The following is a 17,655-nucleotide window of genomic DNA, read 5'->3' as shown; positions in this document are numbered from 1 at the left end:
GCATATTTTTTACTGCTTACTTGGTGCAAATACATCTAATATACCATTATCGTTTATTAAAATGTCTAAAGTTCCCTACTTCCATGTTCCTGCTGTGGTTTTAATTCAACTCGCCAATATTTTCCACGTCTTTAGACAGACTGTTCCACACTTGATATCCCTCACACGGGTCATAAACAATAAACCAATTTGTCGGCTATATTAAAGAAAAATCTTCCATATCTGTTGCCACATCTTTTACATTTTTTATATTGTAGAAATATTGTTTTGGTGTCCTAAATAACATTATTTAGTTTTCTGAATGCATGTTTGCCTTTATTCTGTTACACTAAAAATAACATTTTGATTATTATGATATAAAAATGTATATTTAAAGCATCATATTATTAAACTGAAAACTAACCAATCCTCTGGCTTGTTTATGTGTACAACCCCTACCCATAATGAGCAGGTGCCACCCAATGCCAAACCTCTGGATACGCCCGTGACTGTGTAATTTATTTTGAAAATATTTTTGACTTTTTTTTTTTATTCTGTTTTCAGTAAATAAAGGCTGGTGTCAACATCACTATGTAGCACCTGACCCTTGATATCTGTAGCACCTTTTTATGCCTTCACTTGACCATGTGACCATCTACAATCCTGCACGTGAACTGTTCTGTCAGTTTACATGTGAGTTTTCCTTTGAATCTACATAAAATCCACATTAGCCGCACAGAGGCATTACACAGAAACACAAACAACCAGCAGAGTTATTGATGCTGGATCCGGAGCTGGATCCGGAGCTGAGCCCGAAACAGCAGTCCAATGTGACTTCCGGTTTTCACAATAAAGGCCCAAACTTTAAAAGAACCCAACACCAGCCAGGGGTGGATAAAATGTTGACATTAAGATCTTTAAACATTACATTTTACATTATTGAAAAGGTCGGAGCTTTACGGGATACAAGTTTCTATAAATTAACGAACAACTGACCTAAACTGGGGGGAAACATCTCACAATCCCCTTCTACGAATTTCACCTAGTTAGTGGAAGTTTTTCAGACTTTATTGTTACTGCGATTCCTTGGTGGCATTTTTTTTTTTTTTTTTGGTATTCCAAATCTCAGTATAGCTCGGGACGTGCACTTTTCTTCTTGTGTGTAGGATAGGAGGCAAAATACAGAGACGTGTTAACCTGCGGGAGACCCATAATGAAAGCCAGGCTGTCTGTCTTAGAGTGCTGAGTTTCAGAAAGCTGAACAAATAATTTCATCAATGAGAGTGGCCTGGATGGACAGATACATCAGAGAGACAGCTCAGGTAGAGCAGTTTGGGGGCAAAGTTTGTGAGACAAGGCTGAGATGGTGTGGACATGTGCATATACTGGACATACTGGACAAAGGATGCTGAAAATGGAGAGCAGGCAGGAAGACCACAGAGGAGGTTCGTGCATGTAGTGAAGGAGGACACTCAGATAGGAGAAGAGGAGGGTGCTAGAGGTAGCGTTAGAAGAAGGCAGATGGTACCCAAAGAGAGCAGTCAGAAGAAGAAGAAAAATGAGAAAGAAGTGTAAAAGTGGGGACACCTGCTCACCATTGACCTGCTCCGCCAATAAAATTAGTGCAAGCTTTTATTTTGAAGGTCTGCAAGGGCGGTCCAGCGGGCTGCTGTGTGTGGTTTGACTGTTTTTGTGGCGAAGGCGCCACGTCGGCAGAACCAGCAGGGTGAAAAGAGAGCTGTGCAGCGCTACCTGTAACTGTGTGCGCCAGGAGAAAGTGGAAAGCTGCACACTGATGCGGTAAAGGCTTGAAAACCCAGAGGAAGAAGAGAGAGAAGAAGAAGAGGCAATCAACAGTGAGAGCAGCAGCTTTCACGCACAAGCTGAGAAAAACTAATTAAGTTAAAAGATAAAAAACAGCAGGAGAGGAAAAGAACGCTGCTAGATTCTCAAGTTTCTCTGTCAGGTGTGTTCGTGGAGAAGCACTGGGAACAATGGTGAAGGTAAGAAGTCACCAGTATCCTTATTAATGTACAAACGTGTTTGAAAAAAGAGGGGGGGGAGAGTAAGTGGTTGAACAAAATGCGTTTGAGTTGGGCAGCTTAACCGGATGGAAGCTGGTTGGGGCTCCGTTAAGTGATGATGTGGAACTTAACTATTGTAATAAGATATTTTTTTCCTCAGCAGCCTGACTTCCAGGAGAAACGTGTCGTTTTTTCTTCAGTAGCTTTAAAAAGAGGCGTCACGGCTTCCTGCAAATGTTACCCAAGATCTGCTCCACTACTGCCACATGTCAAGTCAGTTAAAAAAAAAAAAGAAAAAGAAAAAAAAAGCGCACTGGATTTGGTTTTACAGACCGAGCAGAGGGCACATTAATCAAAAACGCATATTAAAATAGTAGCATTCACTTTAAACAAACTGTGTGGTGCACAAGAGGGTAAAAACAGAAGAGCAGGGGGGTGGAGTGAAGTCTAATTTTATTATGAAAGAGTGCTGGATTAGATGCACTATTCACCACTGTGCAGAAGGAGTCGTTGTGTAAAGACGTTAACACCACAGTGACACATGTCCACTATCAGCTGGATCAAGTGCTCCTGGTCAGTGTTGGTGTCACTGGTTAAGTGTTTCTCATACATAAAGCACAAGCTTGTATCAGTGTCTCACCATCAGAAGAGAGAGGAACACAGTGTTCAGTGTTAGGAGCAAATTTAAACTCAAGAATATGTGCACACAAAAAGACGCAGCTCTTCATAGCATGAGGTTTAGATAGCTCCGAGTATAGCAGATAATTACATGTTGGAGCATGACTCTGAGCCAGTTGGCCAGATGCTGTTTCATCTGATATTCATCTAAGAACGCACAGAATAAAAGTTTATTTCTTTGTTTAAACTGATTAGAAACTGAATCTGTGTTTTGCAGAGTAATCAGCTGGAAGGTTAAACATGACCATCCACACTCTTACTGAATTCCTGTGAGCAAGGCTTCCAGTCTGTTTTACATTTAGGACACAATAAGGGATTCGTTTTTCTTCTCCTAAACTTCACTTATTCAGACAGAAATCAGCATCAGCATTATCTAAGCACCCCTCAGAGAGAATCTAGCCTAACCCCACAGAAAAATCATCTGAATAATAGTAAAAAAAATTCTGTAGTCAAGGTTTAATTCTTTCAGGCTTAATATACATAAAATGAAATGTACAGAAAGGGCAGTAAAATACATAGAAATCTTTAACAACTGCATAACACACATTCATTGTGGAGTCACTCACCACAAAATGACAAGGCAGGAAAAACCCTCAGTACCAGAGCCAGAATAATTCCTTGCATTTGGAAACGTTTTCGTCCACAAAATAAATTTTTGTTTCCTAAAAGAAACTCAAAATTCTTAGATGTTAAATTAATTGTCCAGTGATTTAGAGTTACAGATAAAGTTTGTGAACATAAAACTGAAGGACAGATTTCAGAAAACATGTCTGTAGCTCTTAGACTGGGTCAAGCTCCAGAAAAACTTGATCCTTATGATTTCATTAATGTAACTGGATAGCAGTACCCTCAGGAAAACACCACAGGTGTATTGAAAAGCTGAATTTCATCTCCCCTCAGCCGGTCCTGGCAGGTGGTCATGGTTTCTTCCTGTTTAAAGGGAGTTTTTTCCCCCCACAGCTGTCACAACCTGCTTGCTCTTAGAGGATCGTTGAGTATTTCATATTTGCTTACACAAATTTTTATAAAAGGTCCATTTTGATGGGTAATTTTTTTTGTTATATGTTTTTATTTATCTCAATACTTTTATTTTTTTAATTACATTTATATGCACATATATGTTTTTACTTTTATGTAACTTTTATTTTAATTAGACGTTACTTATTCCAACAGTCATGATCTAAGAGACATGAGTACTTCATCTTGTTCTGTCATGTTTCTTCATGATGAGTGAAAATAGAGAAACTTGAACCTATAAAGTGTCTCAAGGCGACTGTTATCGCGCTCTTGTGATGTAATAATAAAACTGAAGTAAATTTAATAGGTGTCTTTTTTTAACCAGTGTTTTTTGTTTTGTTTTTTTGTTATTGTTATGAAAAAATATCAACAATAGCTGCAGGTTTATGTCTCAGGCTTTGTAAAGCTCCCACAGAGCCACACACAACTGATTTATCGCACTGAGGAACACAAAATATGACCAATAACCTGATGTATTTAAAATTCAGTGTCCCTCTTTTTGTTGTGTAAGTACAAAGAGGCAAACTGAATAAAAGTGGCCTAAAAGAATCAGTGGGCATGTTGCAAATGTGACAGTTCAGTGTTATGAGCTTATATTAGTCACACTCCCACAAGAAGTATTATGCTGTGCTCATGACCAAAGTTTAAAACACTGAGGTCAGAATATGTAAGTAATCCCTGTGAGCTAAAAGCTTTGATTTCAGACTGCACTAAACACTCAGTCTGTTTTTTTCTACCCTTGGATCTGAATTACATCATACAGATGCAGGAGTAGAGCTGTCTGACTTCTGTTTTTGAGCGACAGCCAATCAGAGGAAAGTTTGCTTATATCAATCGGAGCAGGCCGAGTATTAGATAAATAAGGACTCCACTGCGAGTCATGCAGAGCTGCCCGAGCAGGTGATCTGTACGGCTCAGACTGAGGAGCACTGTGAAGCTCAGAGTAAAGACAAGCCTGGCTTTTTCTTGTGTTTTTCAGAATGTAAACAGTGTTAATGTGGAGCCCCAGCCTGGGACCAGCATGGCTGAATTCGACGAAGCCGAATCCACCAACAGCCAGTCTGCAGAGGGTAAGCGCAGAGCTCCCCGGTGTCTGGAACGCTGGAATATCATCGGGGAATATGGTGCAATCCGTGCTTACATGTTGCCTGCTGCTATTTCAGAAACTGTTGGTTCATCAGGGACAATACAGTTGTTTGTGTAAGGGCGGCTCCAGCTCCAGCTGGCTATTTGTGTCCCAACACTGAGACACTTTGCACCAGTTCAGTCGCCTACTGCCGCTTCCACTCGGCGTTACTGTTGTTAAGAAAGGCACATGGGACTTTCTGAGCAATCCCAGGTGTACTCCTTTTAAAACACCAATAATGTTAATAATAATACCAAGAGTTCAAATCAGCTGTTTGTTAATCACACAGCGCTACAGCTACTATAAAATATCAAAGATCGTAGATGAATTGAAGTCAGAAAAACACAACCAGATAACTAGTGAATTTGGTAAACATCTGCTGGATTGACAAGCAAAATATTTTCTCTTTATTTAACTAGTTGGATGTTTTGGTTTATGACCAAATAGCTGAAAAACTGTCTGTAAAGCCATCAACAGAAAGCGAGCTGCTCTGTCCAGCATCGTTTTTAAGAGGCGCCGTCATGTGCTGCCTCCATGTGGTGAAAGATTTTGCTAAACTTTCCCTTTAAATACCACCTCTCAGATCTGCCAGCAGGACTTCGGTGATCCTCTTCTCTGCTTTCGTAAACACATTTTTAGTGTTTCATCCAATGTCTTATAAAAAATTTGGCGGTTCGGCTAATTGTGACCACATGATCGCCAAACTGATAACTTTAATTAATGAAAACAATCTCAAAATCATCAAGTTGTTTGTGTGATCATTTTCAGATTCTGGGAAAGAGCACGCGGCAGCTCCTCCTGGCATGGTGTGGCGAGTGACCGGTGGCCTCTTCAATGTCACCAAGGGCGTCGTTGGGGCCGCTGTGGGTGGAGTGGCTTGGGTTGGAGGCAAAAGCCTGGAGATCACAAAGTCCGCTGTGACCACAGTGCCCTCGATGGGGGTGGGGCTGGTGAAAGGCGGCGTGTCTGCCGTGGCCGGTGGCGTCTCCACCGTCGGCTCAACGGTAGCCAGTAAAGTGCCGTTCACAGGCAAGAGGAAAGACAAGGCCGAGTGAAGAGGAGGAGAAGGAGGAAGATGATGACGATGAAAATGAAAATGTTTGATGGACTTGCCCCACCTTGAGCCAACAGAGAGGCTGTCAGCTGATCTCTCTCTGCCAATCAGACGCCACAGTGCCTTTCTCGGTTCTCTCGTCAGCACCTATAGATTCAGTAGCGCTACGATATCATGACATCCTTGAATTACCAGCAAGAAAGTCACCAAATCGCTTCATATGATCCTCGTCTGTCCTGGAGTGAGCTTTGTTCGTGGCTCCAGGCGGACTGCATGTACACCGGCACGTGGTGGACTTCATGATAAATACTTTTATCTGTTTACAATCCAGACTGAGGCTGTTCCAGTCCTCTTTCTGCTCTTCACTCTTTCCAATCTTTACAGACATTTGGTGAAATGTTTTCAAGTTCAAATGCTGATTTTTAGTCTTTATTTTGCAATGGTATTGAAGTTGTACTGAAGCCTGTGTGGCATGAAATGTGCGTGTTGAGAAAAATGTTTCAGCGTTGGAAACGCTCTTCAGAGGACAGTCTTGAGCTTTTGCAGCATCTGACCTAAATTCCTTGGAAGAGCCTGAGGCTTTGTTTTCCCCCATCCGCCTGAATCTGCATGTAGAGACACTTCTCTGTAAAGCACCACTGAGGATACAGTCACAACATACCAAGACTGCTCTCTGCTTTTTTTTTCTTTTTTTTCCCACAGCCACGTTAGTGTGAAATGCTGGAGCAGATCTTTTTAAAGAAGGAAACTTTGAGCATGTGATTCATTGATGGTTGCGTAAGAAGAAAAGTAGTGCTTCTTCATGTCTGATTGGTCAAACCGCACCTTTAATAGAAGGTCATCACTGTTTAGTGCAGGTGAAGCTCATTAACATTTATCTGAAATATAAGCATTTCAATGCAACATCTGGAGCAAATGGAAGCTCTTGCTGATGGGTCTGAACTATGTGAATGTCTTATGTGTTCTTTTTTTTTTTTTTTTTTTTCTCCAGTATAATCAATAAAGTAGTTCATAAGGTCAAACGTGTTTAACATGCTGGCTGGAGTCTGTCCTGCTGCTTCGACATCGCAGAAACGTTGCTGTTCTTACAAAGAAGAGCACAAAAACATAACATCTATTTTGAGCCGCCATTACTTCTCTATTTCTACTCTGGGATTTTTTTTTTTTTTTTTTTACTGTGTTAAATCATCATCAGAAAGTCTCATATCCAGAAATGTTCTGCTGATTAAAGAGGCAGTAAATTTGTGTCTGGAGCCAATGTGGGCTTGATTTTAGTCTCAAGATGGACAAATCCATCTTACTTTTGAATGCATCAGAGTATTCTTCTTCTAAAAATATTTAACTTTGATTCTCAGATTTACTAGTAAGATAATCTGTTTTGCAGAAGAGACTGAGCCAAAGTCTTTAATTGTTCTCACGGTATTCCTAAGGTCATTGGAAACTGAAATAATTGAAGATAATTCAAACAGGAAATCTTGAAAAAATTAAACATTAGTACAACAGGGTGTATGACTCACTTTAACAGAACAGCCCAGACTGGTCCTGACCAGAATACAAAGAAGTGGGAGGCCACAGTGCAACAGAGGAAGAAGTCCGGGCCCGGCGTTCACAAAGCTTCCCAGAACCAATAGCAGCTCCAAGGAAGCAAATTCTAAGAATGCTTTCAGAGGTAATAATGCTTTCTATGAATTTTCCTTTCAAGTTTGGATTAAATTCTGGCACAGATGTGTTATTCACAGGCTCATCTCAGCCTTTAAAAGAGCACTTCAGGTGAAAAGCTGGAGGAGGTGTTTCCAAAGGAAGGAGAGGAAAAACACAGAGCAGGTCTCCCCTCCAAGTGTGGAAGTATAGATTATACACAACTCACGTAATCCTTTAGTCAATGGGTTTAACTTTTAGATCAGGGTTGTTAGAATAATTTTACACTGTGGACCACTTACAGCGCAGTTTTATCTTTAGCTGTCTCGAACATTGAAACTGTTGTTGAACATGAAGGTTTTCAAGTTATTGGGTTTACATAGAGAATGACACACTCAAGCATGCAAACGCTACCAAAAGCACAACCTTCTTGGAGGTAATAACCTATAAAATACACATCCTAATTGTTCCTTTCAGTGTAAAGACTTCAACTACACATTGAATACATGTCATAAAGTGGCTGATTAAAGGGAAAATTTGAGAGCAGACACTGGACAGAGAAGAAAAAGGGAGAGATAACTAAATTTCAGGTGTTTGGACGAAAAACAAACATGTGAGATGCTGAGCTGCCACGCGTGCAGGAGAAATGTGATGGTCTGAGGAGCTTCGATGCTGGCAAATTAGTAAAACAGATCTTGATCACAAATCGGTCAATTATCGCTCAAAGTGATGGCTCGGCTGGAGAAAGTTTCCTACCTGAACCGGACAACAAGCCAAAGGACACCCCAGAACTGCGCAGGAGCTATTCAGGGAAGAAGCTGTCAGCCGGATTTCTGTTACAGTGGCCAGAACAGTCACTGAATTTCAATCCCGCTGAACTATTTACAATCAAAAGGTAATTTTATAGCACTGCTGGCTGACAAATTTAATTCTGCAAACTTTTAACATTTAATTCAGCCATCAAATAGAAATAATAAGTTATAAGTCAGATCATAGAGCCATCTTTTTTTTTTTTTTACATCCATGGTTAATTTGCAGTTTATTACCAGTGCAAGACTTAAAGTTTAAGTCACGAGTTTAACTCATATTAGAGGTGAAGTGGCTCAACAGAAGGTCAGTGCATGAGATTTTCTTTACACACAGGACAGAAACACAGGTGAGTATTTCATCTGTGTGTCAGTGTTTTCTGAAAGAGCATGCTTACTTCAAAGATCTAAATAATTAATAACACAACTTAATAAATAATCAGCGCTTCTTGTGATAAGTCTTAGATGATATTTAAATGGTTAAAATTCTGTTGTTTTATTCAAAAATTTTATTTCATTAACTGATAGTGGAAACAATACTATAGAAATGAAGTTTTTGTTTTTTGTTTTTTTTTTAATAAAGAAAATGATATATAGTTTTCATATATTTTGTACATTTGCAGGTAATGTAGTTGAAAATGTCCTAAACTATTAAGGGTAGGACCCCCTAGACCAGGGATGTCGAACTCCAGGTCTCGAGGGCCGGTGTCCTGCAGGTTTTAGATCTCACCCTGGGTCTACACACCTGAATCAAATGATTAGTTCATTACCAGGCCTCTGGAGAACTTCAAGACATGTTGAGGAGGTAATTTAGACATTTAAATCAGCTGTGTTGCATCAAGGACACATCTAAAACCTGCAGGACACCGGCCCTCGAGGCCTGGAGTTTGACACCTGTGCCCTAGACACTCTGTCAAATTAATGTTCCCACTCCTATCCAAATTAAACATGAACTTTTGCACCTGTTGACTGTTTGATGTTGTTTTTGTAATTTTTCTGCTTTTTTTTCTATGGATGACATAATTAATAAACTGTTTAAATTATTTTTTTATTTTAAAATTAATTTATAAACCGCTTCGTTACTATTTCATGTCATAGGTTGTGAGATTTTTTTTTCTTTACATAAGAAATAATTAAGGTTCAAGGCAGGCAGGTAGAAACATATGGAGGAACATAAGTGCTAAAATGAAATAAATACTAAATTAGTAATTAAACGTGTCATTAACTAATTACAATTGGAAATTATTATCTAAATATTCCATATTTAAATAAAATTCCATACATTTTTCATGCACAACATTCAAAAAATTATGTATTCATTCCTTTTTTTTTAATCAGACATTTAATTAAATATTTAATCATGTATTTAATGTTGGCACTCGTGGCCCTCCAGTTTCCTGCATGAAGGAATTGAAGTAAAATTTGTGGCAGCTCATGTAGTGAACACCAGGGGGCGGTAAATCCCAGCAGGGGGATTTAAAGCTGCTGAAAACGGTTAGAAGAAGAACAAAGATCGGCTGTGGTGTCCACATGTTCCTGAGCTGTTTCTGTTTATTACACATGACATCTGATGTTAGAGGAATAAAACAAGAAGAGGAACAAAAAGAAGTATAAAGCGACATGAAAGCCTCCTCTTTAGAGAGTTAAAGGTAAGATAAGAGCAAGAGGAGACACGCTGAGGTTTCACAGCATCTGACAAGGCTGTGCTGAAAGGCTCCTGTGTGTACAAAAGACAGTAGACTTTCTAAAGTGTTTAGCGCTGTACTACTCGAAATGTGTCTTATTACTAAGTAATTCCTAACAAATCCATTACCGGAATAATTTTAACTGTTCTAAATGTAAATAAAACAGTGTGCAGTAATTTCCAGAGTTTCAGAAACCCAGATTTAATTCAGCTTTGAACCCAGAGAACAGATCTTTAAACTGGAAAAATGTCCATTTTAAATAAAACTATTATCTCGTTTTGTCGCTGCTGGACTTTCTAGAGAGGATTTTCCTCCCATTGTTGCCTGATTCTAGCTGTTCAATCATCCTGGGTCTGCTTGTCATCATTTTGTGTTTCATGATATGCCATGATTTCATGATAAGCATTGTCTTTGTGAGATGTACAAGCTCTTCTCTGAAAAACATGCCTGTGGTTTTTAAATGTGTATATACCTTTTAGCATTGATGGTGCCTTTCCAGATGTGTCAGCTGCTGGAACTAATGCACTTCCACAGTTTCCTTAGTATTTTGGATGCAGTGTCCATGTTTTTCAAAAAGAAATTTCAAATTTTGATTTGTCTGGCCACAGTTTTCCACTTCTCTTCAGTCACTTTTAAGCTTTGGCTCAGAGAAGACGGCAGTGTTTCTGGATCATGTTCACATATGGTTTCTTCTTTGCATGATGGAGCTTTAACCTACATTTGTGTCTGAAACAATGAGCTGTGTTCACAGATAATAATTTGGAAGTGAACTGGAAGTGTTCCTGAGTCCATGCAGCAATTTTTATGGCAGAATCAGGTCTGTTTTTAATGCAGTGTAGCCTCAGGGCCTGAAGATCACAGTGTTGTGCACAGAGCCTTCTCCAGATTCCTTGAATAGTTGAAAAGATATTATGTGCTGCAGATGATGAGATATTCACAGTCCTTTCAATGTCATACTTAAGAACATTATTTTTGAAATTGAGCCACAGTTAGTAGATGCAGTTTTTGCAGACTGATGATCATCTTTAGTTCTGAGAAACTCTGTCTCTTTAACGTGCTCATTTTTATACCCAATCATGTTACTGACTTGAGTTTAGAGCTGTATGTGTGGTTAAGGTTTTGTTTCTGTTGATCAGACACTGTTTGAAGATGCTGAGTGATTCTGAGGTTGCAGAGCTGCTTTCCTTCCTGACTCCCAGCACACGTCCAGATGTCAAAGGTCAGGCCACTGAGTACATCCTGGGACTGTCTGGAAACAGGTGGGAGGATTATTTAAAGTGACTTCTGCCATAAATGTAGTAAATATGTACATATTTCCATCTTTTTACTTTCTTTTTCCCCTGTGTTTGATGTCAGGGATGGCTGCCGCTTTCTCCACTCTAAACCTGATCTAATTGCTGCCCTGTTTGCCCTGACCTCTGACCCTTCCATTGCCATAGTGAAGGACTGCTACCACATCTTTATCAACCTGTCAGCCGATGAGACTCTTCATCAGGTAGTGGACTCGAGCGCAGCCCTTGAAAACTTTGTGTGTTCACTTTATTTCCTTTTCTAAAACAAACATGTAACGGGCGTTTGCTGGTTGTTGTGTGTCCCTCAGGTTTTGGTGAAAGATGTCAAAGTTGTCCCCGTGTTGTTTAAGAACCTTCTGGACCCCGAGTACCTGTTCTCCGATCAGATCTGCACCATCCTGTCAAATCTGACGCGACACGAGAAAACCTGCAAGATTTTATTCAAGGTGCGTCCAGTCAGAGCGCTTCATTTTAGGACTGAATTCATAATCATTCTAGCTTTACCGTCATGTTAATCTCCTCCTCATGGATAATGAGAGACAAACTGTTTCTGTTTCAGGTGCTGCAGGAGGACGTCGGTATGGCACAGCTTGTTCAGATCTTCTGTACTGAAGGTTACAATAAGAACGCTAAACTGCACTACCTGGGTCCTCTGCTGTCCAACCTGACGCAGCTGCCTGAGGCCAGAAACTACTTGATGGACAAGGACAGGTGACTGACTTCACTGCTGGTCAAGAGCTCAGAGACAGAGTTGGGGAGACTCGATCATACACAGCTTTTTCTCTGAATATTAGCCTTTTAGGTCACTGAAATATCACCCTTTGGAAAACAGTTGACTCGGCTGATATCCTCGTCTCCTCTTTCCTCCATCCTCCTGCCTGTGACACACAAATTGCTCTTGCTGCGTCATCTTGTTTGTATTGACATTCGACTGATTCGACTGGGACATATTGTTAAAATTACACTTTTGTTTCTAAACACGTCTGAGGATGCTTCTCATCAGTTTTATAAATTGATGGTCAGGAAAATGTGCTTAAATATCTTTACATTAAAAGAAAGGAGAACACTTTTTACCAGGTCATCGGGCGTTAGTTGTAGTTCTCTGGCCTGCTTGAGAGACTTCTTTTGCCCATGAGCTAAAATGAGTTAGGCACCCTGCTTTATAACACTGACATGCTCTGTTTTTGGAGAACAAAGCAGGATAATCTGGTTTAAAAGAATAGGTGTGTATGTGTAGATAAGGACCCAGTTTTATTAAAACTGTAAGTACAATTTTTCCACCTACATGTCCAAAAGTAAAATGAAGTCAAGGAGAGCTTCAAGAACCTCCTGCATTGCCCCACAGGGGACTAAATGTTTACAGAAGAGGCGTTCTGACCCGAGAATAACGCTGACCTGGGACAAGCTTTGCTTTCTGATTTGCACTTGTTATACCGACAACATCTTAGATCTTTGAGAGGAGCTTTCACATGCTGAGGCTTGTTGGAAGTTAAATTACTGGCAAAATGTGGTTCATGACTGGAGGTGCATGTTCACAGTCAATTCTCTTAAAATTACACACTGCCATGCTTTGACCCTGCAGCATGCACTAATGATGTTTGGGTGTGTTTCAGGTGTGTAGTCCAGAGGTTGCTGCCCTTCACTCAGTACCAGTCATCTGTGGTGAGGAGGGGCGGAGTCATAGGCACCCTGCGCAACTGTTGCTTTGACCACGGTGAGACACACATTATTGAAGTTTAGGCTAAAGTCACCGTAGATAAAAAGAGTTAATTGGAGCCTCGGCCACATTTTTTACAGTGGAGGTTCAGATTTCTGGTTTAGGGTTAGAGTTTAACCTCAGTGATGTCGCCTCCACAACACCAGATTTGTTGTACCTCAAACCTCTGTTCACTCTGCAGCTCATCACGAGTGGTTGCTAAGCGATGCTGTGGATATCCTGCCTTTCCTCCTGCTGCCGCTGGCCGGTCCAGAGGAGCTGACAGAGGAGGAAAATGAAGGTGTGTGTTTATATCAGTAATATCACTTTATATCAGTAATATTTCATAATTCAGTCTGATCTACCTTGTTTCCTCGTTGGCATCAAACTCCGGTTTTATCCAAAATAAATTAACACTGCATAAGAAAGCCACTCTGTCAAACTTGGTTGCATGTTCCATTTCTGTAAACACACAATTTGCAGATTATTTTGACTCAATTACACAACCTGCTATATGAATAAGAATAATACAATTTTTAATTAAGTTTATTTATATAGTTTTTATTAAAACCAGGGATACGGAAAGGTTTTAAATAATAAATGTAAACTTCCTGGGTAAATTATATAGAAAAAGAACAATTAAAAGAAGATACTGACATGCAGGGCAGTGATCCTCTCCACTTTTAGTTTAAAAAATGAGAAGTAACTGGAACATTCACTACTGAAAAAGAGACGCTACCAAAAACATGACGTGAGATTGATATGTGACAAGATGTTTAATTAATTTAATAGCCAAAATGTGAAAATCACTCACTCATGAAGTTGCCAATGTTGTTTATCTGCTAGTGGCACAGGTTTGATATTTTTGTTGCCGTTATTGTTATAACCTGATTACTGGGTTTGAGCTTCTGCTGCAGCTCAACACTCAACACAGTGCTAACACACTGGTGCAAAATACCACACAGCAGCTTCACAGGTGGTTTCTGGTCTGAAACCAGCTCCACACATGCTGATGAAAAAAAGACTCTTTCCTTGCAAAAAGCTAACATCCAGATGGCTCTAAATAAATTGGACTTCACCATGCAGTGCTTAGACTTGACTAAAATGATAAATAAGTGTTGGAAGGATGACCCAGAGACATGAAAGGTAAAAGTTTTACAGTTTACATACTGTGAGTATTCTAGGGTCCCCTTGGGTCCATGGGATGTGAATCTTTTTTTTTGTGTGGGCATCTGCTGTGTGCCATCCTGTGAAGAGACATAACAATGCACCGTGTATCTTGAAGTGGACTTTAATAAATAGCACTACTTATCCTTGGTGTCTGCAACTTTCTGCATTCTCAGCCGTGCATAATCCCTGCATCAGTGAGATTGTCATGATGGTTTAACCCCTCAAGTATGATTAGAGTCTGGGAATATAATGAGCTGAGAGCCACAGACAGCATCATATAATATTGAGAAAGAAGGACTAAGAGACTATTATTTTATTAAATCCATTTACTGCTAGTTGAGACTCTAACAGAACCTAATTTACGGTCCAGGCCTGCCTGTCGACCTGCAGTACCTCCCCGAGGACAAGAAGCGAGAGGAAGACCCAGACATCCGAAAGATGCTCCTGGAAACGCTCTTACTGGTACAAAACCACAAACATTCGGAAACAAACACACGCACACAGATTAGATAATTATGTTTTTATGTCAAGCTCCTCACTGCTTGTCTCTCTATGTAGCTGACTGCAACTAAAGCCGGCCGGCAGATGCTGAAAGAGAAGAATGTTTATCCAATCATGAGAGAGTTCCACCGCTGGGAGAAGGACGCCCACGTTACAGCGGCCTGTGAGAAACTGGTCCAGGTAGGAAAAATCTAGATGTTTGGTTATTGTCTAAACTGGAAAACTAACACCTGAGGGGCACACTGTGAAGCAAGATTAAAGTGGGCTTAAAGTTGGGGTGTCCTATGTCACAGAGGTGGCTCTCTTTTTACCTAAATAACCACGGTAACTTGTGCTGAACCAAACCCTGTTGGAAGCAGTTTATGATCAGGGTTTTAGTACCTTACTAAATACTGAATGTGTGTGTGTGTGTGTGTGTGTGTGTGTGTGTGTGTGTGTGTGTGTGTGTGTGTGTGTGTGTGTGTGTGTGTCTCACAGGAATTTGCATTTATTAATGCAGAAAATGTATAAATGTTGTCATTCGTGATTCTAGTCTGCTGCGACTAACACACCAAGAATAGCTGTCCAGTCAACACAACTGATATGCTTTGATCTTTATTAGCCTACGAGACGGTAACCTTTTGTCTCTTTTGTGAGAGTGCTGATTTTACTTATATTATTTATGTTCTTTATAGACTTTTAATCTGCATTTTATCATCATCTGATTGGAGTAGATGACACTCATAGGGATCATTTTGTGTGGAAGGATGAGCTGTGAATTGCCCATTTTTATTTCAACATGCTCGGAGCCTGAAATAGAAAATTTGGCTTAATAAATACAGCTAATAGTCACATTCGTGATACATGTCAACCCTGGCTGTGTTGAACTTTATAGCTCTCAGAATAACTAAAAGTCAGTAAAAATGTAATAGTAAACATTTATTAATTATAGTTTTGGACTTATGAATAAAAACCAAACCTATTCTATTCTTGTTCCTGTGTTGTTTCAAAGCAGGAAGTCAGTGATGTGCTTTTCTTTATTCATGTCATGTAAGTAAAGGGGGGCCTCGAATGTGAAGGTGTAATGCGATTGTATCTTAACTCACCCAGGTGCTGATAGGAGATGAGCCGGAGGAGGGCATGGAGAACCTGATGGAGGTAGAAATCCCTCAGGATGTGGAGGAGAAACTAAAAGAGGCCGATGCCAAAGAGCAGGAAGAGCTGGAGAAAGAGGAGGAGAAGAGGAAACAAGCAGAAGAGGAGGCCGAGAAAAAGAAGAAGAGTGATTCTGAGCAGACAGACAGAGAACAGGAGAGTGGACTGATAAAGTGAAATCTATTTTAGGCTTTTTGTCATTCAGATAGAAGCACTGCTTTAATGTGGCTGACTCAGGTGTAACAGGAAAGAGATGCTGCGCAGTCACGTGGAGTCGGTGCTGAGGACAGTGGAAGAGAAATTACTCTTTTACCGCATCAGTGAAGCTGATCAGCTTATTTTGCTGATTAAACCACAAAGAACATGAGGGGAAAAAGCTTGAAACTGATCTGACGACAGTACAAGAATCTCTTTAAACATCGAGTCATTTTCATGTGTTTCATGTGTATTAAACTTGATTTATTTTCTCTCTGCTTTATAAAAAGTGATGAAAAGATTGAAAAGAGTGCTCCAAGAAAGGAGACGTGTTCAAATAAATGTACGCCATCATAACTTTTACACTAGAGTGGCTGTTGGTTTTATTGCTAACACTTTGTAAAATTTCTCACAACCACACTATGACATCAAAGACGTTCATCAGTATTTATGAGAAAATGACAGGCTTTGTTTGAAATGACCAGACTTTGAAACAAAGTTCAGTAGGTAGGACCTGGACAGTGAATTTGTTTATAAGGATGGAGTTCCTGTGGCCCCATCCAGCCCCAAAGAACCACATGGGCCTGCCTTCCTGTGTGGCCTGCACCAGCAGGCAAGGCCAAAGGGACTTGGGCCATCACTGATTGACCGGTGGTCAGAGGTGGAGGCCCTGGCAGTCCAATCCTGTGCTGCCAAAACTGGCAATTTAAACGCTTTAACAAAATGATTTTATTGCTTTTATTTGCACATAAAGTCACACCGTTAAAGTAAATGACAGTCTGTTGAAATGCGGCTGCTTCACTTCCTGTTGTAATACAAATCCAACAGACATGTTTATAACCTTTTTATTCTGGTTTCCTCTTTATTTATTCATAAGAAAACGTCTTTATAAAAAGATCTATTCATCCTCACTAGCTTGAGATAAACAGCCATTTCCCCTCAGAGGCTTTTCTTTTTTTTAATGTTAATGAATGACCAGCAGAGGGTGTCAGAACACGTACAGCAGGGGTGTCAAACTCAAATGCACAGTGGGCCAAAATTCAAATCTGGAACAAAGTCGCGGGCTAACATTAATATTTATTGAAAAAAAAATCTTCCTCCAGATTTAAGAATGAATCTTTTCTTATAGACTCGAACACGTTTTGCTGAAAAACTGAATATGGAACAAGCAAAGCTTAATACTAAACAATATATATATTAGCTGTATAATACCAGTAGGCCAGCTCTAATAGTCATTTGGTATGGCTTCGCGGGCCAAATGTAATTAGGCTGCGCGGGCCAGAGTTTGACACCTATGACGTACAGCTTCTGTCATTCCTCCACAGTGACTTGGATCCAAAACCACTAAAATCCCTCCGTGTGCTTCTGCAGAAGTTTATTTTTACCTTGAAAATAAACAGACAGAAATTTAAGCAATGTCCAACTTAAGAAAGAAAAACACTCAAAGTAAGAACCAGCAGAAGATGGATGGATGGATGGGTGTAAAATCACGTCCTAACTCTTGTATTTTGTAGCCTCTATTTATTTATTAGTTTGATATATTCGGTCTCTCGATAGTGTATTGGCTTCTTGTGAAAACATAAAGAGGATATAGCCGCAGTAATTTCAATAGTAACGGGAATTTGGTTGAGACACATCAGATAAAAAACAGGAAGAAAAA

The 17,655-nt window shown here is 40.0% G+C and overlaps 2 protein-coding genes across 2 annotated transcripts; both read left to right on the top strand.

The window, feature by feature from the left end:
• Positions 1 to 1,658: 1,658 nt before the first annotated feature.
• Positions 1,659 to 7,009, top strand: LOC147331071 (transmembrane protein 263). Its single transcript, XM_086293113.1, has 3 exons — positions 1,659 to 1,982; positions 4,678 to 4,768; positions 5,593 to 7,009. The coding sequence occupies exons 1-3, from the start codon at positions 1,974 to 1,976 to the stop codon at positions 5,877 to 5,879; spliced, it is 387 nt and encodes a 128-aa protein (XP_086149239.1). The 5' UTR covers positions 1,659 to 1,973; the 3' UTR covers positions 5,880 to 7,009.
• A 2,812-nt stretch (positions 7,010 to 9,821) lies between these two features.
• hgh1 (HGH1 cochaperone) lies at positions 9,822 to 16,361 on the top strand. Its single transcript, XM_086294281.1, has 10 exons — positions 9,822 to 9,971; positions 11,144 to 11,266; positions 11,364 to 11,502; positions 11,608 to 11,745; positions 11,859 to 12,010; positions 12,913 to 13,013; positions 13,198 to 13,296; positions 14,536 to 14,627; positions 14,724 to 14,846; positions 15,756 to 16,361. Exons 2-10 carry the CDS (start codon positions 11,157 to 11,159, stop codon positions 15,975 to 15,977), a joined length of 1,176 nt encoding a protein of 391 aa, XP_086150407.1. The 5' UTR covers positions 9,822 to 9,971; positions 11,144 to 11,156; the 3' UTR covers positions 15,978 to 16,361.
• Positions 16,362 to 17,655: the final 1,294 nt, after the last annotated feature.

The sequence above is a fragment of the Aulonocara sp. 'chitande type north' Nkhata Bay genome, linkage group LG5 (genome assembly GCF_057382095.1).
Source record: "Aulonocara sp. 'chitande type north' Nkhata Bay isolate Kocher_YH1m ecotype deep benthic linkage group LG5, A_spYH_male_GT1.1, whole genome shotgun sequence".
In the NCBI taxonomy this organism is placed as follows: Eukaryota; Metazoa; Chordata; class Actinopteri; order Cichliformes; family Cichlidae; genus Aulonocara; species Aulonocara sp. 'chitande type north' Nkhata Bay.
Note: the sequence above shows the minus strand (reverse complement) of the source record. Positions and strands in the feature narration are given on the sequence as shown.